This window comes from Scyliorhinus torazame, chromosome 3 (genome assembly GCF_047496885.1).
Source record: "Scyliorhinus torazame isolate Kashiwa2021f chromosome 3, sScyTor2.1, whole genome shotgun sequence".
Lineage (NCBI taxonomy): Eukaryota > Metazoa > Chordata > Chondrichthyes > Carcharhiniformes > Scyliorhinidae > Scyliorhinus > Scyliorhinus torazame.
Window position 1 is genome coordinate 127,870,493 of NC_092709.1, and position 25,144 is coordinate 127,895,636.

The 25,144-nt window shown below is 49.7% G+C and overlaps 1 protein-coding gene across 4 annotated transcripts in view; it reads left to right on the plus strand.

The window, feature by feature from the left end:
* Positions 1–25,144, plus strand: part of pde5ab (phosphodiesterase 5A, cGMP-specific, b) — a 225,694-nt gene that overhangs the window by 167,796 nt on the left and 32,754 nt on the right. For all 4 annotated transcript variants that reach the window (XR_011940169.1, XM_072496192.1, XM_072496190.1 and 1 more), the window contains exons 17-20: positions 16,608–16,685; positions 20,570–20,633; positions 22,752–22,826; positions 23,102–23,185. Coding sequence is in view for 3 of the 4 variants with exons in the window: in XM_072496192.1 (XP_072352293.1) it covers positions 16,608–16,685; positions 20,570–20,633; positions 22,752–22,826; positions 23,102–23,185 (301 nt within the window). In the remaining variant the exon portion in view is untranslated. The remainder of the gene's footprint in view (positions 1–16,607; positions 16,686–20,569; positions 20,634–22,751; positions 22,827–23,101; positions 23,186–25,144) is intronic.

Sequence of the window (25,144 nt, forward strand, 5' to 3'; positions counted from 1 at the left end):
GATACTGTCGTCACTCGTTTCATATACCATGGGTAGATCCTCAGTAGCTGCTTGCTGTTCACTAGGGTTGGGTAAATTGTCAGAGTTTTCATCTGGTGGTGCAAACAATGTGGGTGGACTGTCATTGTCTTGCCGTTGTACTTCATTTGGGCTTTTCTTCTTTGGAATTTTAAATCTTCCCCCAGACATTACAGAACCTTGTTCATTTCCCTCAATTTCTCCCATATGTAGGGCATCAAATGTTAGATCCAATGTTTCTTTCGTCATTGTACTAGTTTCCAAAGAACAGTCTGTTTCAATTTTCTTCTCAGTTACTTCATATGCGTCCTTTTCTAATGTACATGCCTTCATAGTCTCTGGCTCTGATTTTGCTGGGACTGGCACAGTCACAGTCTCTCTTTTACTGTTCTCAATTGCCCACATTCTACTCCCCAGACATAAATGCTTAATCTCTGGAGTTAATGTGGTACAATGGATAATCGGGTCGACCTTATCCGCATCTTCACCATCACTGAAAAGCACAATTGGTTCACTTGAAACTGCTGCGGGTTTTAAGTGCTTTATCTGGCTACTCGATGTCGGTGTTCTCAGGATTCTTGCTCCAATGTTCTGCTCATTTATCAGTGGAGTGTGCAAAGGTGCAATGCGATTAATATTCCCATCAGGGGTTGAAGAGTCATTACTGACTAACTGCTGGTCTCTGTAGTTGGGACTTTGCGGTTTTGTGTTGAAGGGAGACAGTTGTCCCTGCTGTAGATATGATTCAGGTTGTGTTATTTCCATTAAATGAGGATCAATGTCTTGTCCATTTTTTCGATCCGTACTAAATGGCAATTTTCAGTCTGCTCCTTGCAAGTTAGACATACAAGCAATTTCTTTAGCAAATCCTCAGCATCCTTCTGTGACTGTGCAGCATTATTAATACCTGAAGGTCAGCGCATAATCCTTTTTTCTTCGGGCTTGGAAGAGGCGATTCCTTTGGCTTGTCTTCATTTGGGCTTGAACAGTCATCAGCGCTGTGCCCTTCATTGTAGCCTGATATACCGTCATGATCGTCCTGCTGTGCAGTGGAGCGTGGTAGACTGTTATAGCCTTCTTGTTGTTTACGTGAGCATGGCAGACTTGCATCGTCTGCCGCTAGTTGGTCAGAGGAGGTTGCTAGACCCTCATGGTCTTGGTCTTGCAAGGACTGCGCATCGGAGTCATGCGTTTCTGCAATTGTGAAGTCTGTCCACGAGCTTGCTGTGGAGTCTTGTGACACTGGAGTCACGTCTTGTTCCTGCAAGGACTGCGGTGTGGAGTCTTGCATGTCTTCTTTCGTAGAGTTGGGAACCCTGAGCGGGGCGTGGACCACGCTCTGTGTGGCAGCAGGCCGCTCTCTGTGGGCTTGTACCGCTTTCTGTCTCTTAATTTCAGGCTGCAGCATCATTCTGCACTGATGAGTTGGGACATCATATCTGTTGGGTTGAAGATCCTCAAATCCGAAAAATGAATCCGCATCTGCGTCGGATTCAATGCGGGGGTCACCAATGTGCAACACGAAAGGTTCGTCCAAGTCGTAGTCATATAGGACCATGGAGCTGTCATTGGGCTCGCGAGGTCCAGAAAAAATGTAAAGGTCGGTATCAAAGTATTCGTGGTCGGAATCATCGGTTTGGGCGTAGGTAACTGCATGTTGCAGGGTTCTTCAGAGGATAAATTCATTTCCTGGTTCAATTTGAGGCATTGTGCTGTCATTCCAGGTGAAGGAAAGTTGTTTTACAGCTTTAAAAGATTTTTTCTTTGATTTGGGACGTTTCCCCATTAAATTGGTGCGGTCTGGGGCCTCTGACGTCACAACGCACGTGACGTAGCATGCAGGAAGCGATTGCGCATGCGCAGATCGCTGTTCCTTTACCGATGGCCGTTTTCTTGATTGCGCATGCATGGCGTCTCGCGCATGCGCAAACGAACCTTCCCGTTCTGCGCACTTCTCGCGCAACTGCGCTAGTGTAGTCCCTTTAGCAAGATGCCCGCCGATCCCGACCCAAATCGCTCTCTGGTCCGGGATTTCGGCATCGAGGTGAGTACTGGTGCTTCTCTTACCTTTCCTTGCCGATTGGAGTGTGTTTTCCTCACAGTATTTGCCGAATTTGTCCAGGACTGCCTGGAAGTCGTACCTGTTTTGCTCCTTGGAGAACTTGAATTTTTAAAAGATTTCTTCTGCTCTTGCACCGGCGATGGTGAGGAGAAGCTCTGTTTTTCATTATCGGCCAGGTCTTTAAGTTCGGCTGCCACCAGGTAGAATTCAAACGCCTGCCGGAATCGCTGCCAGTTCTCGCGGAGATCGCCGTGGCACTGGAGCGGTTGCGGAATTGGGAGCCCGTACATCTTGCCTGGGTATTGCTTTTTTTTTAAATATGTTTTATTGAAATTTTTTTCCCAAACAACAATTTTTCCCCTCTTACAAAGCAAACGCAACAATAACAATACAGAAATTTTTAACAATACACAAGTAACAAAACCCCTTTATCTTTGACCTAAACTAAACTAAACCCCCCCCCCCTCCCCCCACCCCCCCCCCCTTCCCCCTGGGTTGCTGCTGCTGGTCATCTGTCTTCCCTCTAACGTTCCCCTAGGTAGTCGAGAAATGGCTGCCACCGCCTGGTGAACCCTTGAGCCGATCCTCTCACATGAGTAGGATCCTGCGCCGGGCTACTAGGGACGCAAAGGCCACAACGTCGGCCTCTTTCGCCTCCTGCACTCCCGGCTCTTCCGCAACTCCAAATAGAGCTAACCCCCAGCCTGGTTTGACCCGGGCCTTCACCACCCGCGAAATCACTCCCGTCACTCCCTTCCAATACCCTTCCAGTGCCGGGCACGCCCAAAACATATGTGCGTGGTTTGCCGGGCTCCCGCCACACCTCCCACATTTGTCCTCCACTCCAAAGAACCTGCTCAATCTTGCCCCCGTTATGTGTGCTCTATGTAGCACCTTGAATTGAATCAGGCTAAGCCTGGCGCATGAGGAAGAGGAATTTACCCTGCATAGGGCATCAGCCCACATACCCTCCTCTATCTCCTCCCCTAGTTCTTCTTCCCACTTTCCTTTTAGTTCGCCCACCGACTCCTCCTCCTCTTCCCTCATCTCTCGGTAAATCTCTGACACCTTTCCCTCTCCGACCCACACCCCTGAAAGCACCCTGTCCTGTATCCCCTGTGTCGGGAGCAACGGAAATTCCCTCACCTGTTGTCTAGTAAACGCCCTCATCTGCATATATCTCAAGAAATTTCCCCGGGGCAACTTATACTTTTCCTCCAATGCTTCCAAGCTCGCAAAAGTCCCATCTATAAATAAATCTCCCACCCTCCTAATTCCCAACTGGTACCAGCTCTGAAATCCTCCATCCATTCTTCCTGGGGCGAACCTATGGTTGTTCCTGATTGGGGACCCCACCAGGGCTCCCCGCACCCCTCTCTGTTGCCTCCACTGACCCCAGATATTCAATGTTGCCGCCACCACCGGGTTTGTGGTAAACTTTTTAGGTGAGATCGGTAGCGGCGCCGTCACCAGCGCCTCTAAACTCGTCCCTTTACAGGACTTTCTCTCCAGTCTTTTCCACGCCGCTCCCTCACCCTCCATCATCCATCTACGTATCATTGCCACATTGGCGGCCCAATAGTAATCGCCCAAGTTCGGTAGTGCCAATCCTCCTCTGTCCCTACTACGCTGAAGGAACCCCCTCCTTACTCTCGGAACTTTCCCTGCCCACACGAAGCTCGTGATGCTCCTGTCTATTTTATTAAAAAAGGTCTTAGTGATTAGTATAGGGAGACATTGAAATACAAATAAGAACCTCAGGAGGACAATCATCTTAATTGCTTGCACCCTGCCCGCCAGCGATAGAGGCTGCATGTCCCACCTCTTGAAGTCCTCCTCCATTTGTTCTACCAACCGTGTCAGATTAAGTCTGTGCAAGGTTCCCCAGCTCCTAGCGATCTGAATCCCCAGGTATCGGAAGTTTCTTTCCACTTTCCTTAGAGGCAAGCCTTCTATCTCTCTACTCTGGTCCTGGATGTATCACAAATAATTCACTCTTCCCCATGTTTAGCCTATACCCTGAGAAATCCCCGAACCCCCTCAAAATTCGCATAACCTCTATCATCCTCCCCGCTGGGTCCGAAACGTATAACAATAGGTCATCCGCGTATAACGAGACTCGGTGTTATTCTCACCCTCTAATCACCCCTCTCCATTTCCTGGAGTCTCTCAACGCCATGGCCAGAGGTTCAATTGCCAACGCGAACAACAATGGAGACAGCGGGCATCCCTGTCTTGTTCCCCTATATAGTCGGAAATACTCTGATCTATGTCGACCTGTAACTACGCTTGCCAGTAGCCCCATAAAGAAGTCTAACCCAGCTAATAAACCCGTTCCCAAACCCAAACCTCCTTAACACTTCCCATAAATACTCCCACTCCACCCTATCAAATGCCTTCTCTGCGTCCATTGCCGCCACTATCTCTGCTTCCCCCTCCACTGGGGGCATCATTATCATCCCTAATAGTCGTCGCACGTTAACATTCAGTTGTCTCCCTTTTACGAACCCTGTCTGGTCTTCGTGCACCACCCCCAGGACACAGTCCTCTATCCTCGATGCCAGTACCTTTGCCAACAATTTGGCGTCCACGTTCAATAATGAAATGGGTCTATAGGACCCGCACTGCAACGGATCTTTATCCCTCTTCAAAATTAACGATATCGTCGCCTCCGACATCGTCGGGGGTAGAGTCCCCCCTTTCCTGGCCTCATTGAACGTCCTCACCATCAACGGGGCCAACAAGTCCATATATTTTCTGTAATATTCCACCGGGAACCCGTCTGGTCCCGGGGCCTTCCCTGCTTGCATGCTTCCCAGTCCTTTAATAACCTCGACCACCCCAATCGGTGCCCCCAGGCCTACCACCCCCTGCTCCTCCACTTTCGGGAACCTCAATTGGTCCAGGAACTGCTGCATCCCCTCCTCGTCCTCTGGGGGTTGAGACCTATACAGTTCCTCATAGAAGGTCTTGAACACCTCATTTATCTTTCCTGCCCTTCGCACCGTGTCTCCCCTTTCGTCTCTAATTCCTCCTATCTCCCTCGCTGCTGCCCTCTTTCGCAATTGATGAGCCAACAGGCGACTAGCCTTTTCCCCATATTCATACCTCCTCCCCTGTGCCTTCCTCCACAGTACCTCCGCCTTTCTGGTGGTCAGAAGGTCAAATTCCGTCTAGAGTCGTCTCCTCTCCCTGTACAATTCCTCCTCTGGGGTCTCTGCAAATTCCCTATCCACCCTTAAAATCTCCCCCAGTAATCTTTCCCTTTCCTTGGCCTCTGTTTTCCTTTTGTGGGCCCCAATGGAGATCAGCTCTCCTCTGACCACCGCTTTTAGTGCTTCCCATACCACTCCCACAGGGACCTCGCCGTCGTCATTGACCTCCAGATATCTCTCAATACACCCCCGCACTCTTGCACACACTCCCTCATCAGCCATCAGTCCCACATCTAATCGCCAGAGTGTTCTCTGCTCCCTTTCCTCTCCTAATTCCAGGTCCACCCAATGTGGGGCATGACCCGAAACCGCTATGGCTGAGTACTCAGCTTCTTCCACCCTCGAGATCAACGACCTTCCCAAAACAAAAAAATCTATCCGGGAGTACACTTTATGGACATGGGAGAAGAAGGAAAACTCCCTAGCCCTAGGTCTAAGAAATCGCCATGGATCCACTCCCCCCATTTGGTCCATAAACCCCTTAAGTACCTTGGCCGCTGCCGGCCTTCTTCCGGTCCTTGAGCTGGATCTATCTAGCCCCGGGTCCAGCACCGTATTAAAGTCCCCTCCTAAAATCAAGTTTCCTACCTCCAGGTCCGGTATACGCCCCAGCATCCGTCTCATAAATCCCGCATCGTCCCAGTTTGGGGCATACACATTAACCAACACAACCTCCATTCCCTCCAGCCTGCCACTCACCATTACATATCTACCTCCGCTATCTGCTACGATGTTCTTTGCTTCAAATGCTACCCGTTTCCCCATCAAAATGGCCACCCCTCTATTCTTTGCGTCCAGTCCTGAGTGGAACACCTGTCCCACCCATCCTTTCCTTAACCTAACTTGGTCCGCCACCTTTAGGTGCGTCTCTTGGAGCATAACCACGTCTGCCCTTAGTCCTTTCAAATGCGCGAGCACTCGGGCCCTTTTTATCGGTCTGTTCAGGCCTCTCACGTTCCACGTGATCAGCCTCACTAGGGGGCTACCTGCCCCCCTCCCGTGTCGACTAGCCATTACCTTCTCTAGGCCAGTCCCATATCCCGCCTCCGCGCTCCCGCTCGCTCCCACAGCGTCGCACACCATCCCCGCCCACCCACTATTTAGCCATTTCCTTTTGGATTTCCGCAGCAGCAACCCAGTTGTCCCCCCCCCCTCCCCCTCCCTCCCCGCTAGATCTCTTTCTAGCATGATTGCTCCCCCCATATTACTTCCGTAAGTCAGCTGACTTCAACTGACCCCGGCTACTCCTGCTCACTCCTCGACCCCCCCATGTGGGGAACTCCCATCCGCCTTGCGCCTGTCTTCCCGCCTTATTCTTTCTGGCACGGGAACATCCCTTTACCTGACCCTCCTCTTATGGTGCAGCTCCCTTTCCCCTCCCCCTCCCCTTCCCCATTCTCCAACTATGTCCCGTCTTTCCCCCCTCACCGGCGCCCACATTTCCCCAATGTCTCCCCCCTTCCCAATTTACTTCTCAATTAACTTCAACCATAACATTAACAATAAGATTTCCTGCAGCATCAGTCCCTCAGTTCCGATCCAATTTCTCTTCTTTGATGAAGGTCCATGCTTCCTCCGCCGTCTCGAAATAATGGTGTCTCTCCTGATACGTGACCCATAGTCTTGCCGGCTGCAGCATCCCGAACTTCACCTTCCTTTTATGCAACACCTCTTTGGCTCGGTTGAAGCTCGCCCTCCTTCTCGCCACCTCCGCACTCCAATCCTGGTATACCCGTACCACTGCATTCTCCCATCTGCTACTCCGCACCTTTTTAGACCATCTCAGGACCTCTTCTCTATCCTTAAGGCGGTAGAATCGCACGATTATCGCCCTGGGTGGTTCTCCCGCTTTTGGTCTTCTCGCCGGAATCCGATTTGCCCAATCCACCTCCAAGGGGCCCGTAGGGGCCTCAGCACCCATCAGTGAGCTCAGCATCGTACTTGCGTGCGCCCACAGTCCACTCCTTCCACACCCTCAGGGAGACCCAGTATCCGAAGGTTCTTCCTTCGCGCTCCATTTTCTAGGGCTTCGATCCTTTCAGTACACTTTTTATGAAGTGCCTCATGCGTCTGTGTCTTAACCGCCAGGCCCAGGATCTCGTCCTCAATATCTGTCACCTTCTGCTCCACCACGCGGAGCTCTGTCTCCTGGGTCTTTAGTGTCTCCTTGAGCCCCTCAATTGCCTGTAGCAACGGGGTCAGCACCTCCCTCTTCAGCAGCTCCACGCACCGTCTCACAATTTCATCCTGCTCAGGCCCCCATGTCGCCTGCGCTTTCTCCGCCGCCATCTTGTACTTCTCTCTTTCTGACCCTTTGGTCGACGATTCCTCGCGCTGCAGCCGCCGCCGCCGGTTTTTTCCTCCTTCGTTTGGGGGGGACTCCCTTCTCACACACCCCACACCGGGTTGCGTCGTCGAAAAATTCCCCGTTGGGGCTCTTAAAAGAGCCCGAAGGTCTGTCTGAGCTGGAGCCGCCGAAACGTGCGGCTAGCTAGGTATCACCGCAACCGGAAGTCCCTTCAGTGGCCTTGATGAAATCTTTTCACAGTTGTTCCCTCTGCTGCTAGAATTCACCTTTGATACAGGCCCTCAGGTCAGCTTGCAGCTTTAAGCTTGCCCTTCCCCCGCCTGCATGCTGGAAGAGGCCCTGTTTATCCTGCAGTTGCAGCCAAATCTTTTACTGTTTCTGCCGTGTCTGGCAACCAAGAGACATACCCTTCCTGGGGGACACTGTCGGGGGAATATTGCAGCCTTCTTCCCACACCGGGAAATGGCAAACAAATGCCGTGGGGGCCCTGTAACGAGCCCAAAAGTCCGTTCCAAGCAGGAGCTACCGAATATGCGACCTAGCTCTGCATAGCCGCACCCGGAAGTCCCCTGCCTGGGTATTGCTGGTTGTCACTGCACGCTGATTGGATTGGATTGGATTGGATTTGATTTGTTTATTGTCACGTGTACCGAGGTACAGTGAAAAGTATTTTTCTGCGAGCAGCTCAACAGATCATTAAGTACATGAGAAGAAAAGGGAATAAAAGAAAATACATAATAGGGCAACACAACATATACAATGTAACTACAAAAGCACTGGCACGGATGAAGCATACAGGATGTAGTGTTAATGAAATCAGTCCATAAGAGGGTCATTTAGGAGTCTAGTGACAGTGGGGAAGAAGCTGTTTTTGAGTCTGTTCGTGCGTGTTCTCAGACTTCTGTATCTCTTGCCCGATGGAAGAAGTTGGAAGAGTGAGTAAGCCAGGTGGGAGGGATCTTTGATTATACTTCCCGCTTTCCCCAGGCAGCGGGAGGTGTAGATGGAGTCAATGGATGGGAGGCAGGTTCGTGTGATGGACTGGGCGGTGTTCACGACTCTCTGAAGTTTCTTGCGGTCCTGGGCCGAGCAGTTGCCATACCAGGCTGTGATGCAGCCTGATAGGATGCTTTCTATGGTGCATCTGTAAAAGTTGGTAAGAGTCAATGTGGACATGCCGAATTTCCTTAGTTTCCTGAGGAAGTATAGGCGCTGTTGTGCTTTCTTGGTGGTAGCGTCGACGTGGATGGACCAGGACAGATTTTTGGAGATGTACACCCCTAGGAATTTGAAACTGCTAACCATCTCCACCTCGGCCCCGTTGACGCTGACAGGGGTGTGTACAGTACTTTGCTTCCTGAAGTCAATTACCAGCTCTTTAGTTTTGCTGGCATTGAGGGAGAGATTGTTGTCGCTACACCACTCCACTAGGTTCTCTATCTCCCTCCTGTATTCGGACTCATCGTTATTCGAGATCCGGCCCACTATGGTTGTATCGTCAGCAAACCTGTAGATGGAGTTTGAACCAAGTTTTGCCACACAGTCGTGTGTGTACAGGGAGTAGAGTAGAGGGCTAAGTACGCAGCCTTGCGGGGCGCAGGTGTTGAGGACTATTGTTGTTCATTCTTACTGATTGTGGTCTGTTGGTCAGAAAATCGAGGATCCAGTTGCAGAGTGGGGAGCCAAGTCCTAGGTTATGGAGCTTTGATATGAGCTTGGCTGGGATTATGGTGTTGAAGGCGGAGCTGTAGTCAATAAATAGGAGTCTAATGTAGGAGTCCTTGTTTTCGAGATGCTCTAGGGATGAGTGTAGGGCCAGGGAAATGGTGTCTGATGTGGACCGGTTGCAGCGGTATGCGAATTGCAGCGGATTAAGGCGTTCTGGGAGTATGGAGGGGATGCGCTTCATGATCAACCTCTCGAAGCACTTCATTATGACTGAAGTCAGGGCCACTGGCCGGTAGTCATTGAGGCACGTTGCCTGGTTCTTCTTTGGTACCGGTATGATGGTGGTCTTCTTGAAGCAGGTGGGGACCTCGGAGTGGAGTAGGGACAGGTTAAAGATGTCCGTGAATACCTCTGCCAGCTGGTCCGCGCAGGCTCTGAGTGCACGACCAGGGATCCCGTCTGGGCCCGTCGCCTTCCGAGAGTTCACTTTCAGGAAGGCCAATCTGACTTCGGAAGCTGTGATGGTGGGTATTCGTGAATTATGGGCTGCTGGGGCACTCGCCAGCGGATTGTTGGTTACCTGCTCGAACCGAGCATAGAATGCATTGAGTTCATCGGGGATGGGTGCGCTGCTGCCAGAGATACTGTTCGGCTTCACTTTGTAGCCCATTATGTTGTTTAGTCCTGGCTATCTGGATTTTAAACAGTTCACTCGTGGTACCATGTTTTGTTATGTTTCCTTTGTAACATAAGCGGCTTCCTTGTGTTGCATTTGTCAAGGAAGGTCGAGACGTGTAAATAACTTCAACCCATTTATTTACACTATGTACACTTTTATAACTTGAGTTCGACACTACTGCTAATCCTATTGTAGCTACCTAAACTGACTAACCAGCTGCTATCTTCCACGTGGTGGGTGTGACAATGAATCAACCCTGTGCCTCTCCTCACTGACTGTCTCCACTGACCACGATAGGGGCTGATCATGTGTGTGGTGTCCTTTATGTATGGGTTGGTGTAATGCCCCCCTGTGGTCGTGTCACCTCCTTGTGTATCGTGAATGTCCATTGGTCGCCTCCTATATAACTTATCTATTGGTTGAGTGTGTGTGTGTGATGTTTCTGGTGCTCCCTCTAGTGTCTGTCTAGCTTACATGTATTTACAGTGATGCACATCACCACAGTACTAATTGAAAATGCCAAGGATGGAGCAATAGGGAAATAGGACTTATTGCAAGACAAGATGTGAGAGATGGAATTCTAGATGAGCTGGAGTTTATATTGGAGGAGCTCCTTGGCAAGGAACCTCGTAAAATAGCTTAGGTTTGCCGATTTTAAATTGGAGAAAATTGCAGCTCATCCACATGGTGTCAAACAGTCAGGCAGCGCATTAGCCAACAAAGAGCTGAGGATAAAAACAGAAAATGCCCAATTAACTCAGCAGTTAACAAGCGCCCAACTTGGTGATGCGACAAGGCCATTGAATCTCGTGAAAATCCGGAGGCCATGGTGGGGTGGTTAAGGGGGGTCAAAAGATCGGGGCGAAATTTAAAAATAGGGCTCAATCCACGAATATTCTTCCTGCACTGGCAAGCTGAGCTCGCCAGTGCAGGAAATGTGGTGAGTGCAGCCTCGGTGGGGTCTTCCTCTCCGAGGCCCAGAAAATGGCAAAGTGCCGTTAAATAGCGGTGTCCCCTGCTAAAGCACCCAAAACAGGAATCTATTTCTGTCCTATTACATCGCCACCAACATTTCAAAATACAGTATTTTCTGTTTTTATTTCCCACATCCACAGCATTTTGCATTTAAAGAGCTGAGGTTGGTGGTGGCAGGTATAATTTTGTGTAGTATGTCATCATATAGAAGCTGAATCCTAAAGGTAGATTTTCATCTTCACAGCCGAATGGAACTGCGCCAGAGCGAATCATCATCTTTTATAGAATCAATCCTTTTTGTTTAATCTAAAGGTGAACAAACAAACTGCTCCATCATATTACCGCCTAGACAACGGGCGTGATTCAGCGGACAAAAGTTAAAGTCTGCTTTTTGGCACGTTCAGCAGGGCGCTTCACGCCGGCTGCAGCGCCAAGATTCACCGCACTATTCACCGGCACTTTGTCACTGTTTTGGGCCTCGATGAGTTTCTGCCCACTGAGGCCATACTTCAGTCGATTTCCTGCTGGCAACCTGATCTTGCCAGCAGGACGACTCCTTTCAGATCGGGGCGTCATTTAGAATGGCAGCCCTGATTTTCCCCTTTCAGCCACCTCTTCCCCCCCCTCCCCTATATTGATCCTCCCCTCAGTCTCCCAACACTGTTGAGTCTCCTGGAACCCCCCTCTACCCTCCTCCAAAGGGCAAGGCCCCCCCCCCCACTCCGGTCTGACATCTGGGCACTGCCAGGGTGTCAAGCTGGCAGTGACAAGGTGCCCATGTGCCAGGGAACGTGCCAGGGCACCACCCTGCACTGTCCCTGAGCACCCGGGCATCTCTAATAGCCTGTGAGACTCCCCCACATGGTCTACATTTGTGGAAAGCAGTGCTAAACGGCACCCTGGCGAGGTCTCGCAGGTGTGGCCGTCGACTCCTGGGTGCTGGATGAAAGCGGCGTCCGGGTATTTAAGTGAGCCTCATGGTTTATTTAAATAAGCAGATCTGGATCACACCTAGCGAGGGCGAGATCCAGATCGTGCGGGGCGGAGCGAGGCGGGGCTCTCCTGGGATTCACCTGGCATGCCTGGATCTGCGCCGGGCTGATGCACGATCAATTGCACAAAGACTAAAGTTGGGTACAACTGTGGCTTTATTACAGTCAGATGTGTGGCCTCCTGCTGCAGCTGGCGAAATGGCAGGGCACTGGAGGTCATGCATATTTATACAGTTCTCTGTGGGCGGAGTCAGCCGGCAGGAGCTACCGGCGAGCCTGTAGTGCAGGTCCTACCTTACATCTCCTATTACAGTGGTTCACCACATTCACCCCCTGTTACAAATGAGTCCGGAGGGGGTGACGTGAAACTATATACAATTAGTGCAATTATGTACAGTGGTAGGGAAAGAAAAGTCCATGTTAGCAGTCCGGAGTCCGTCAAAGTTTCAGCCGGTCCGGTGCTTTGGTGCTTCGTTGGGAGCGGCGTAGCGGTGGCGGCGAAGTCGGTGCCGGCGGTTGTGGAGGTGGCACCGATGGCGGTGGTGGCGGTGCTGATGCTGGCCAGTCATCGGGGAACTCCGGGAGCGTGCCGAAGTCCTCTTCGTCCTCTTGTGCGGAAAAGGGGAGGGTAGGGTGGTCTGGTGGGGTCAATATTGGCTGGGAGGTGGGGGGGGGGGGGGGGGGCGCATTGGTGGTGGGGTGTATTGGGGTGGAACCTGAAGGTGCCAGGTCCCTGAGTGAGACAGTATCTTGGCGGCCGTCGGGGAACTCAACGTAGGCATATTGAGGGTTGACATGGAGCCAAGGGGTCCGCCTTGTGGAGTCAGACGAGCCTATGGAGAAGGAGCGGTCCTGGAGCAGCGAGCCAAGTCGGGAGCGATACCCCGGATGTGGACTACCTGGGGAAGGTAAAAACAGGTTCATGAGGTGTGTTATTAATGGCAGTGCACAATGGTGACCGGATGAAGTGTAGAGCGTCAGGGAGGACCTCCTGCCAGCGAGTGGCTGGGAGGTTCCTGGACCGTAGGGCCAACTGGACGGCCCTCCTGGACCGTTCCATTCTCCCGTTCTACTTGCCCGTTTCCCCGGGGGTTGTAGCTGGTCGTCCTGCTGAGCAGGAACTGACGCAGCTCATCGCTCATGATGAGGATCCCCTGTCACTGTGGATGTAGGCGGGGAAACCGAACAGAGCGAAGATGGTGCTGAGGACCTTGATGATGGTGGCAGACATCATATCGGGGCATGGGGTGGCGAAGGGGAATCTGGAGTACTCATCGACCACACTGAGAATGTACATGTTACGGTCGGTGGAGGGGAGGGGCACTTTCAAATCCACGCTGAGGCGATCAAAGGGGCGGGAAGCCTTCAACAGGCGCGCACGGTCTGGCCGGTAGAAGTGCGGCTTGCACTCCGCACAGATCTGGCAGTCCCTGGTGACTGTGCTTACTTCCTTGACGGAGTAGGGCAGATTGCGAGCTTTGACCAGATGGTACAATCGAGTGACCCCCGGGTGACAAAGGCTGTCATGTATGGCCCGGAGTTGGTCCACTTGTGCGCTGGCACATGTACCTCGGGAGAGGGCATCTGGGGGCTCGTTGAGTTTACCGGGGTGATACAAGATCTCGTAATTATAGGTGGAGAGCTTGATTCCCCACCGCAAGATTTTATCATTTTTGATCTTGCCCCGCTGTGTGTTATTGAACATGAAGGCCGACCGTTGGTCCGTAAGGAGAGTGAATCTCTTACAGGCCAGGTAATGCCTCCAATGCTGCACAGCTTCAACGATAACTCGGGCCTCCCTTTCGACGGATGAGTGTCGAATTTCAGAGGCATGAAGGGTGCGGGAAAAGAGTGCCACAGGTCTGCCTGCCTGGTTTAGAGTGGCGGCAAGGGCGACGTCTGAAGAGTCGCTTTCTACTTGGAAAGGCAGTGACTCGTCCACTGCGCGCATCCCGGCCTTGGCGATGTCTGCTCTGATGCGGGTGAAAGCGTGTTGTGCCTTGGCCACGAGGGGGAATTGGGTGGACTGAATGAGTGGGCAGGCCTTGTCCGCGTAGTTTGGGACCCACTGAGCGTAGTAGGAAAAGAGCCCCAGGCAGCGTTTGAGGGTTTTGGGGCAGTGGGGGGAGGGGAGGTTCCATGAGGGGGCGCATGCACTTGGGGTCGGGCCCGAGAAGTCCGTTTTGCACTATATAGCTGAGAATGGCTAACCGGGTCGTGCTGAACACACACTTCTCTTTGTTATAGGCCAGGTTGAGAGGAGTGGCAGTGCGGAGGAATTTATCGAGGTTGGCACCGTGGTCCTGCTGGTCATGGCCACAGATGGTGACATTATCTAAGTACGGAAAGGTGGCCCGCAAACTGTACAGGTCGACCATTCGGTCCATCTCTCTTTGGAAGACCGAGACCCCATTTGTGACACCGAAAGGGAGCCTTAGGAAGTGGTAGAGGCGACCGTCCACCTCGAAGGCCGTGTATGGCCGGTCCGACTTCCGGATGGGGAGTTGGTGGTAGGCGGATTTCAGGTCAATTGTTGAGAAGACCCGGTACTGCGCAATCTGATTGACCATATCAGATATGCGTGGGAGGGGGTACGCATCGAGCTGCATGTACCGATTGATGGTCTGGCTGTAGTCCACGACCATCCTGTGTTTCTCCCCAGTTTTAACCACTACCACTTGGGCTCTCCAGGGGCTGTTGCTGGCCTCGATAATACCCTCCTTAAGGTATGGACTTCGCTGGACTTCGGACCTGATGAAGGTTTTGTCCTGGGTGCTGTACCGTCTGCTCCTAGTGGCAATGGGCTTGCAATCCGCAGTTAGATTGGCAGAAAGGGAGGGGGGATCGACCTTGTGGGTTGCGAGGCCGCAAACGGTAAGGGGGGGGTAAGGGCCCGCCGAATTTGAGGGTGAGGCTCTGGAGGATGCACTGGAAGTCTAGGCCCAACAGGAGTGCAGCGCAGAGATTAGGAAGGACATAGAGGTGGAAGTAACTAAATTCTACGCCCTGGACCGTGAGGGTAACTGTACAAAAGCCTTGGATCGGGACGGAGTGGGATCCGGAGGCTAGGGAGATCCTTTAATTGGCAGGGTGGACCGCGAGGGAGCAGCGTCTTACCGTATCTGTGTGAACAAAGCTTTTGGTGCTCCCGGAGTCCAGCAGGCACGAGGTCGCGTGGCCATTGATTTTAACCGTCGTCGACGCGGTGGCCAGGTTGTGCGGGCGAGATTGGTCCAGCGTCATCGAAGTGAGCTGCGGGTAGCCATCGGATGCTTTGGGTGGCGAGCGTGTGCAGTTCCGATGTCGGGATGTCCGGAGACCCTGTTGGGGACAAGATGGCGGCGCCCATGGTGCACACATTGCGGGGTCGGGACAAGATGGCGGTGCCCATGGTGCGCACATTGCGGGGTCGGGACAAGATGGCGGCACCCATGGGGCGAACGTGGCCGAAGGGGGACAAGATGGCAGCACCCATTGGTCGCACATGGAACCGGGAGGAGAAGATGGTGGCTCCCATTGTGCATATGGCGTGGGGGAGGGGGCGATAGCGGGCACGATCGCAGCGACATGCGCGGGCGCGATCGCAGCGACTGCGCGGGCCTGGCACACAGCCGCGAAATGGCCCTTTTTACTGCAGGCTTTACAAACTGCAGAGCGGGCCGGGCAGTGTTGGCGGGGGTGCTTCTGCTGACCGCAGAAGTACAGCGGGGACCCCCGGAGTGCGCGGATTGGCGTGCGGCGCAGGTGTACTGGGAAGGCAGGGCCCCGGCTGAGGAGGTCGTCGCCGGGGTCCAGGAGGGGTAGGAAGGAGTAGATTGTACGTTACGGGATGCGACCGTCATGGAGAGGGCCAAGGTTTTCGTCTCCGCCAGTTCGAGCGTGACCCCTTCCAGTAATCATTCTCTGATGCGGTCCAACGCAATCCCCATCACAAAGGCATCGCGCATGAGGAGATTTGCGTGTTCGGCGGCCATAACGGCCTGACAGTCACAGTCCCGGACGAGTGGAATTAGGATCCGCCAGAAGTCTTCGATGGACTCACCAGGTAATTACGAGCGGGTGGCGAGTATATGCCTGGCGAAGAGCGTGTTCGCCTACTGCGCGTAGTGTTCCTGAATGAGTTCCATTGCTTTTGTGTAATTTGTGGCGTCTTGGATCAACGGGAACACGCTGGAGCACAGTCTGGAGTACAGGACGTTTATCGTCTGAGCCTCCGTTGGCGCGAGGTCCGTCGCGCTGATGTAGGCCTCAAAACATACTAGCCAGTGAGCAAAGTCTTTCCTGAAGTCGGGCGAGTGCGGCTCCAGCTGCAGGCGATCGGGCTTAATTCTGATATCCATTCTGTGGAAAATCTGACTGTAATAAATTGATGCACGATCAATTGCACAAAGACTAAAGTTGGGTTCAACTGTGGCTTTATTGCAGTCAGATACGCGTGGCCTCCTGCTGCAGCTGGCGAAAAGGCAGGGCACTGAAGGTCATGCATATTTATACAGTTCTCCCTGGGCGGAGCCAGCCGGCAGGAGCTACCGGCGAACCTGTCGTGCAGGTCCTACCTTACATCTCCTATTACAGTGGTTCACCACAAGGGCACAGTGCGATCACTGAATCCACCCTGATGGCTAAGGACGGTATCTGAAGGAAAAGAGAATCTATATAAACCGTAATTTCACCCTTAACTTTTTTTCAGGAGAAGAGAAGAATTTTTTGATCTGCTGAAAACCAATCAATTTGACTGGGAAGTTAGAAGTCACAAAGAGCTTCTAATGTAAGTAGCAATCTAAAGCAGGCATCAGGATCACACAAAAAATGTTAAACCTGCATTCAACTATGCCAAAAAGATGGAAAATAAAGTCAGTTGAGAAAGAAAGTGAAAGGAGAGGACTTTGCTATAATGCTCAGATCCTTTAAAGCTCATTTTTAGTCAGTGGAAGGTCAATCCTTCTAACTTGCTCCTGTATCTAAAATGAACAAGTTAGGAAGAAGAAAACAGGCGACTTAATGTTTTTAAATTGATTTTTTATGGGAACAGAAGATTTTAAAAGGCAGTCAGGTAAAAAAAATAGTAAAATGCAATATTAAAAGGGTAGGAATAAAATTAGAAAGAAGAAACTTGCAAGAAAGTATAGATTGAGAGAGGCAGTGGAACAGTGAGTGTTGTGTTATTAACATAATGTGCAACATGGTATACTTTGGTAGATGACAATTCTGACTAAATGGAGAAGCACTGGTCAGTGGAAGGGGAGGGGGGGGGGCGGGATTATAAATAAAAAACTAACTCACACAGTGGAAGCCTCTCAAGGCCCCACTGCTGGGTTCAATGGCAGGCGGTGGGGGGGGGGGGCACGGGGAGAATTCGATGTGAGGTCCAAAATTCGGTTTCACGCCGGCATGAGTTCCCTAAAGGATCTTCCTCTGGTGCTTGCCGTGGCCGATCAGGATAGCCACTGGAAGCTAGCATGAAATTGATCTACCACCCACTAAGGGGATACAGATGAAGGCCCAACCACTCATGCCCGATTCTCTGTGGCGCCAGCAGCTGAATTGTTGAAGCTCACCAGCAGGAAAGGCTCCTTGCAGTTTGGGATGCCATTTGGAAGGTTGCCCGGATCTCTTCACCCTCCACTTTCAGGCTCCCCCCCGCAAGATTTTGACCCCTCTCCCTCGCTCCTTGACTCTTCGGGAGGTCCCGGGAAACCCCCCTCACTCCCCTTCTACCTGGTGAGGCCCCCATGGGCCCAAACTGGTGCATGGGTACCCTGGCACTGCCAGCCTGTCACCTTGGCACTGACAGGCTGGCCCTCTGGTGTCAGAGGGAGAGCTAGGGTACCACCCTGTCCTGTCCCTGACCACCCAAGGGTCTTCAATGGCCAGGGAGACCTTCCCCAGGTGCCGTTACACCTGGTCCACATTTGTGTGAACCAGTGCTAAATGGCGCCCTGGCAAGGTCTCGCGGGTACGTCCGATAAGTCCCAGGCGGCATGTGAATCTGGTGAACCTTTATTTAAATAAGCTGTACAGCTTACTTACATTCGCTGATCTGGAGGGTGAGATCCAGATCACGTTGAGTCTCGCGAGACGTTTCGAGCAGCACAAATCTTGCGAGAAGCCGGTTGTGGGATTCAACGGCTTCGTCCCGACACAAGGTCTGGTGGCCACTGAATCGCGCCCCTAGATTTATTTTCCGAATTTGCCAGGGGGGTGGATTTGAACGCTAGACAGCTGGGCTGCTAGTCCCAAGATGTTAGCAACTAGTCTAATGATAGAGTGCATCGGGATACTAGTAAGTCAATCCATAATATGGGGGAATAAGCTTTAAAGTGAAATTCCGTGAATCCAGGGACAGGACAGGGTGGTACCCTAGCTCTCCCTCTGGCACCAGGGGGCCAGCCTGTCAGTGCCAGGGTGCCAGGCTGGCAGTGCCAGGATACCCATGCACCAGCTTCAATTAAGGTTATAAAGAGGAAAATTGATACTTGGGACATAACGGGACATGTCGAAAGGATAAAGAATTGGAATTACAAAGGTGAAGAGCTAACAGCCCATAGAACAGACATGATGACACTGAAACTATTTCAAGTCATGGATTAGACCAGTGTCTATACTAAGTTCAATTAGTGCTTGACTGATTGTAAAATTACAGCAAAAGTAGATTTTGTTTGGTTGGTGGTGTGGTTAATAGAACTGCAAGAATTAGGGTGGTTAGTACTGCTGCCTCACGGCGCTGAAGACCCAGGTTTGATCTTGGCCCTGGGTTACTGTCCATGTGGAGTTTGCATATTCTCCCCATGGTTGCGTGGGTCTCACCCCTACAACCCCAAAGATGTGCAGGGTAGGTGGATTGGCCACACTATATTTCCCCTTATTTGGAGAAAACAAATTGGGTACTCTAAATTTATATATTTTTTAAAAAACAGCAAGCATTGAGACTGCAAACAAAAAAATGTTAGTTAATTAGACTGGCCTGAACCTGATGAGCTCACTTATTTTTGAGCTTGTGAGTTTTGAACTTTTTTATTATTCATGGCCAACACATCGCAAGTTTGTATCTTCTATCTTTTTATCCTTGACCAACTCTTTCATTTTGATTCCCATCGGCATTATCACAGAATCAGAATCACAGAATAATACAGAGCAGAAGAGGCCCTTTGGCCCATCGAGTCTGCACCAACGCATGAAAAACACCTGACCTGCCTACCTAATCCCATTTGCCAGCACTTGGCCCATAGCCTTGAATGTTATGATGCATCAAGTGCTTATTCAGGTACTTTTTAAAGGATGTGAGGCAACCCGCCTCTACCACCCTCCCAGGTAGTGCATTCTAGACTGGCACCACCCTTTGGGTAAAATGGTTTTTCCTTAAAACCCCCCTAAATCTTCTGCCCCAACCTTGAACTTGTGTCCCCTACAGCTGCTCCCTATCCACCCTGTCTATGCCCCTCCTAATCTTGTACACCTTGATCAGGTCGCCCCTCCGTCTCCTCTGCTCCTGCGAAAACAACTCAAGCCGATCCATCCTCTCTTAACAACTTAAATGTTCCATCCCAGGCAACATCCTGGTGAATCACCTCAGCACAATACCTCTGGGCCAGAATTCTCCAGCCATTAGAATTCTCTTTTCCCGCTGGCAGCACATCCCCGCCTGGGGGTTTCCCAGCGGCGTGGGGTGGCTTCAATGGGAAATCCCATTGACAAGTGGTGGGAGTAGAGAATCCTGCCGCCAGTTAATGGCACGCTGCCAAGAAACACGCGGCTGGGGGACCGGAAAATTCCACCCCTGATTTTTTTCAATTCAGGAGGAAATTTGCCACATCCGCGGGATGTTCTGTAGTATTTCATAGTCAATTAATGATTTTTTTAAGTGAAAGCACTGTTGCTAATTTGGGCAAATGCAGTTGTTGGTTTACACACAGAACGACTCCCTAAAGAGTAAAATAGATAAATGATAACTGTTCAAACCAGAACTGAAGAAAACAGATTGATCACACATTAATCAAGTGTTCTGTTTGGTGATCAACACACAACATCTGCTCCATTAACATTGAAGATGACAGATGTATTGCTCCAAAGAATAACTAAGAAACAAAGGGCGGGATCTACCCGAATGGGAGCAGAATCCCATAATGAGCGTGTTTAGCCAGGTGCTTCCCGGTACTCGGAGCACTGAGAAACCCCACACTATCGAACAGGACTCTGTTCCCATTCTGGTAGATTTGGGGCCTCAGCGGGGAACTCCTGGCATCTACCGATCGCCCGCCGCGTTGCCATCCGGGCTTAATGCGGCCGGTAGATCGCACCCAAAGACTGATAAGCTCATTTTTAAACCAGTAAATTAAGTTGTGTTGGATGCTGTAGGTCAAATATTTACCAGTGTTTACCTTACATAGAGTTCTTATTTAATGACTAACCAAAATATTCTGATTACATGTAAAGATTTGTAAGGATTTTCGTTTTTCATATACGGGTTGTTTTAAAATAGATTTATAAGTTCAACAGAAATATTAAACAATTTTTAATCGTGTTGCCAAATGTAGCAGCCAGGGGAGTTCCCATCCAAAGTTGTTTAAATAATTGCAAAATAACTACAAAAAATGTTGATGAAGATAATGATATTTCACTCAGTTTTAGCATTAATTTTACTGATGTTGACAGGGCGATGTTGATGACAGCATGTGACGTGTCTGCAATAACCAAACCTTGGCCTGTTCAACAAAAGGTAATTCAGACAGTGTCTGCCCATCGTCTTTAAAATTGTGTGAAGGCTATCCAAATAACATAAATTATAGCCAGTTATAAAAATGTGTATACAAATGCTAAGTCCCAGGCTTGAGACAGATGCAGCTAAGATGAAAGAATCCAGAGGTTACTGCCTGAGTTTCTTTTATTTGTTGGTGTGATGTAAGCATCATTGGTCAGCATTTGCTACCCATCCCGAATTGCCCTCGAGGAAGTGATAGTAAGCCACATTATTCAATCACTGCAGTCCATGTAGTTCCAAGTCAGGATGGTTTGTGACTTGGAGGGGAACTTGGAGTCATACTATCCTCTGTTAGTTTTGTGTAACACTAACCCTGACGTCGGCGGCCAGGCACCAGTGACAGTTGCACATGCGCACTCGGCCCGTGCTGCAGTATCCTGCGTATGTGCAGTTTCTCCCATCAAGATGATGAATACGTTCCGTTTAGGTCCCAGGCCAGTTTAACACTGCAACTTTAACCATCCAAATGGAATGTCAATCATCAGTTTTTAAATGATTTTCTTTTCGTATTTATCGGATAATATGGTTGAAAATGGTTTCTCCCCATCTCAACGGCACAGCTATATGAAGTTACTGAAATTTACTGAACAGTTAAAAGCTTGCCATTTTGATCCCGCGTTCCAGATTTGACAGTGGATGAAAGAACTGTTTTCAGCACTTTCCAAACTGGCACTCAGAGATAGCTAAATGACAAATAGTTCATTTGTCTAACTGTGGAATGCACAAAGCTTTATAAAGTTGGTGAACAGGTTGGAAAGATAGTTTGCAGAAAGTTCCTACGCAGCCTGGCTAATTCAATTGGTAGACAAATGGAACTCTTAGGGTCGTGAGTTTGAAATATATTTTTCTTTAAAAATGATTTTGTTACGACCCCCTCAGGGGCCAAACCCTATATTGCACGCTTTCCCTCCTTGGAGTACAAACTCCCCAGGTGATTGCGGGAAATGGAGCCTCCCCTCTAATTGGGAGGAACCTCACAGGATATCAACCCCCCCACCATATGAAAGGTTGGCAGGAATGAGGGGGGAGCCTGTTGAAGGGAACACTGGCTGCCCTTGCAGGCATTTAATGGCGAATGGGCTGGAAGATGGACTTCTGCCCGTCTGAATTAAGAATACCGACCTCAGTTCACTCTATTTTGTTGTGTTAGTATTATTACTATTGTTTATTAAAATTTTGCAAAACTTTAATAAAAATATATATTTTTAAAAGAATACCTACCTCAGAGGCTTGCCGGCCAATCAAAGGCCCAACAACTCTCTAGCACCTTGTTTATGTGTACTGGAACATTTAACATGGTTGAAGGTCTTGACAGAGGCCAAGCTTGCAGGCCCTGGCAAGGGGGGGAGGGGATGAGGGAGTGTGTGTGTGGTTAGGGTGATGTTTGAGAGGTCATTAGAGGAAGGATATCTGAGGGAGGGAGGGAGGAGGAGGGGGGTGATGGTAAAATTTTGAGTTGGGGCCCTCCAGTACTTTTGAATTTAAATATCTGGATCATACGCCTCAGTGGGACTCAGACTTACCTCTTTTATGCTGTCACCATCTACAGCTATTTTAATTTATTACATGTTTGCAAATGGTTAAGATGGATGACATAAAAGCCAAATCTCATATAATCCAAATCTCAGCAAATCTAATACTGATCTAAATAAATTAACATTGGTTTCCTCCCTTTCCTGTTTCATGATTGAGAGTGGGTAGGTAAGCCTGTTGCTACCAAACCCGTCCATGGTGCTCTTAAGCCAGTCATTGGAAGGTGTGCAAAAGTGACCCAAGGCAATTCATTCTCATGTTTTCACAGTTTCCATCTTTTGTTCATACCACTTGTGGAGTATGCTGGCTGAAACTGACCATGCATGATGCCATTTTGTAGCACCACATGTTACAACACCAAGCTCTGGATTAATATTCCATCTAAGTAAATGTGTGCCTTTTTGCAACTTGACTGTAGCTCAGCCATCACTGCAGCCCTTGTTATAAAAATATGCCTGTCAAATAAAACTGATTTTCCATATTCAGTTGTTTTTTTAGCAAATAGTTAATTTTGTGTTTTAATCCTACAACTGCATTTTTCAGATAGCTGAACTTGTGGCAACAGAATTTTTTGAACAAGGTGACAAGGAGAGAGAGGAGTTAAAAATCGAACCCATTGTATGTATCAGTTTTACGATTTCCGCACAAACACAATCTAGATGTAAATAATACAACTGCCATTTAGTTTTAAAATGTGAATGTGTTTCTTTGATAGGGCAACACTGCTTCCATTTTGAATGACAATTCTCCTGTAAATGCGTTTCTTTGATAGGGCAACACTACTTCCATTTTGAATGGCAATTCTCCTGTAAATATGTTTCTTTGATAGGGCAACACTGCTTCCATTTTGAATGACAATTCTCCTGTATTAATTTTTAAAATTCTATTTGAAGGATTTAATGAACCGAGAGAAACGTGATCAGATTCCTAGCATGCAAGTCGGATTCATTGATGCAATCTGTATTAAGCTATATGAGGTAATTCTTTTTCAGTATTTAATACCCTTGGCAGCTTTCTAAAAATCCATTTGCCTGTAATTTCAATGGTGGGGTCCAAGTTGATGGTAGTTTGCGATATGGAGGGAGTGTACGGTTATGGTTGGGGAGTGTTGTGAGATGGAAAGGAGATTGGGTAATGGAGTATTTCCTGACATTTTGCCATAACGCCGGCAGAATATCAGCAGAAATCCAATGAATTGTCATTAATTGCCCGTTGCACCATTTCTCAGCGCTCCACCCCCCTCCCCCCCACCCCCCTCCCCCGTTACAGCCGAAGATGAGAAGGGCAATGCAGAAATTCTCCCCAGTTCATTTTCTTTTCTGGATACTAATGTATAATAATGTATGAAAATAAGCTTATGGTAATTTCTTACTATTGAGATTTTTAAAAGGGATCTCTTTCGAGTCAAATTGCTTCCAAGATTATATGCCTGGCGGTTAGAACAGCATCTCCACACAAACTGAAAGATCATGGTAAGATCACGGGAACTAGGAGCAGGAGTAGATCATTCAGCCAGTTGAGCCTGTCCCACCAATCAGTAAATCATAGCTGATCTGATTTAGGCTGTAACTACATTTTCCTGTCCAGCCTCATACGGGGTACAGTGCCTAGCATTGATGCTTCATAGCTCCAGGGTCCAAGGTTCGATTCCCAGCTTGGGTCACTGTGTGGAGTCTGCACGTTCACCCGTGCCTGCCGGGGTTTCCTCGGGTGCTCCGGTTTCCTCCCGCTAGTCCCGAAAGACGTGCTGTTAGGTAATTTGGACAGTCTGAATTCTACCTCCGTGTACCCGAACAGGCGCTGGGATGTGGCGACTCGGGGCTTTTCACAGTAACTTCATTGCAGTGTTAATGTAGTAATAATAATAACAATAATCACTTATTGTCACAAGTAGGCTTCAGTGAAGTTACAGTGAAAAGCCCTGTTGCTCTCTTTGGTTGTTTCTAAATATGGCGGTCAATATGGTTGCCTTCCTTAATTCTAATTACGTTTGCTCTAGAGTCGTCAGGTATCTTTTGATACCGCCACAAGGTTCAAATCCGAATACTGATCAAAGAGTCGGTACACCAGTTAGTTAGTTCAAAGTCAATACTATTTATTTACACACACAGTAATATCTACTCATGCACGAAATACTACAAACTAAATTATCACTACTTGGGGCAGCACGGTAGCACAAGTGGATAGCACTGTGGCTTCACAGCGCCAGGGTCCCAGGTTCGATTCCCCGCTGGGTCACTGTCTGTGCGGAGTCTGCACGTTCTCCCCGTGTGTGCGTGGGTTTCCTCCGGGTGCTCCGGTTTCCTCCCACAGCCCAAAGACGTGCAGGTTAGGTGGATTGGCCGTGCTAAATTGCCCTTAGTGACCAAAAAGGTTAGGAAGGGTTATTGGGTTATGGGGATAGGGGAGAAGTGAGGGCTTAATGTGGGTCGGTGCAGACTCTATGGGCCGAATGGCCTCCTTCTGCACTGTATGTTCTATGTGAAATACCGTACAAAGCAAAATCTACTGCTAAAGCCTATACTTAACTTCGGGCGCCCACTCAGTCAGAGGAACAATGGCCATTGTTCGGGTCTGAGGCTGCTGGGGTCTAAGTGATGAAGGGGAACAGCTAAGGTCGTCCGTCTGGTAGTGAGCGTTGACCTTGGACTTACTTGCTTCTGGTGTAGCTGGTGGAAGGGTCTCTCCGCTTTGAGAGCCGATTCCAAAAGAGCGATTCTCTCTTGGGGCCTTCTTCTTATACCCGAAGGGGGCTTCTTACACTTTTGGGTGGGCCTTGAACTTGGCCCCAATCAATTGGGCCATTTAATGGTCATTCGCATTGATCCTGACCAATAAAGGAATGGTGCCACTGATGGCTGGGCGTGTCCTAGGTGGCCGTTGGCCTGCTTTGTTTTCTGCTTTTGGTTTGGGGAACTGGCGCCGCGAGTTCTGGG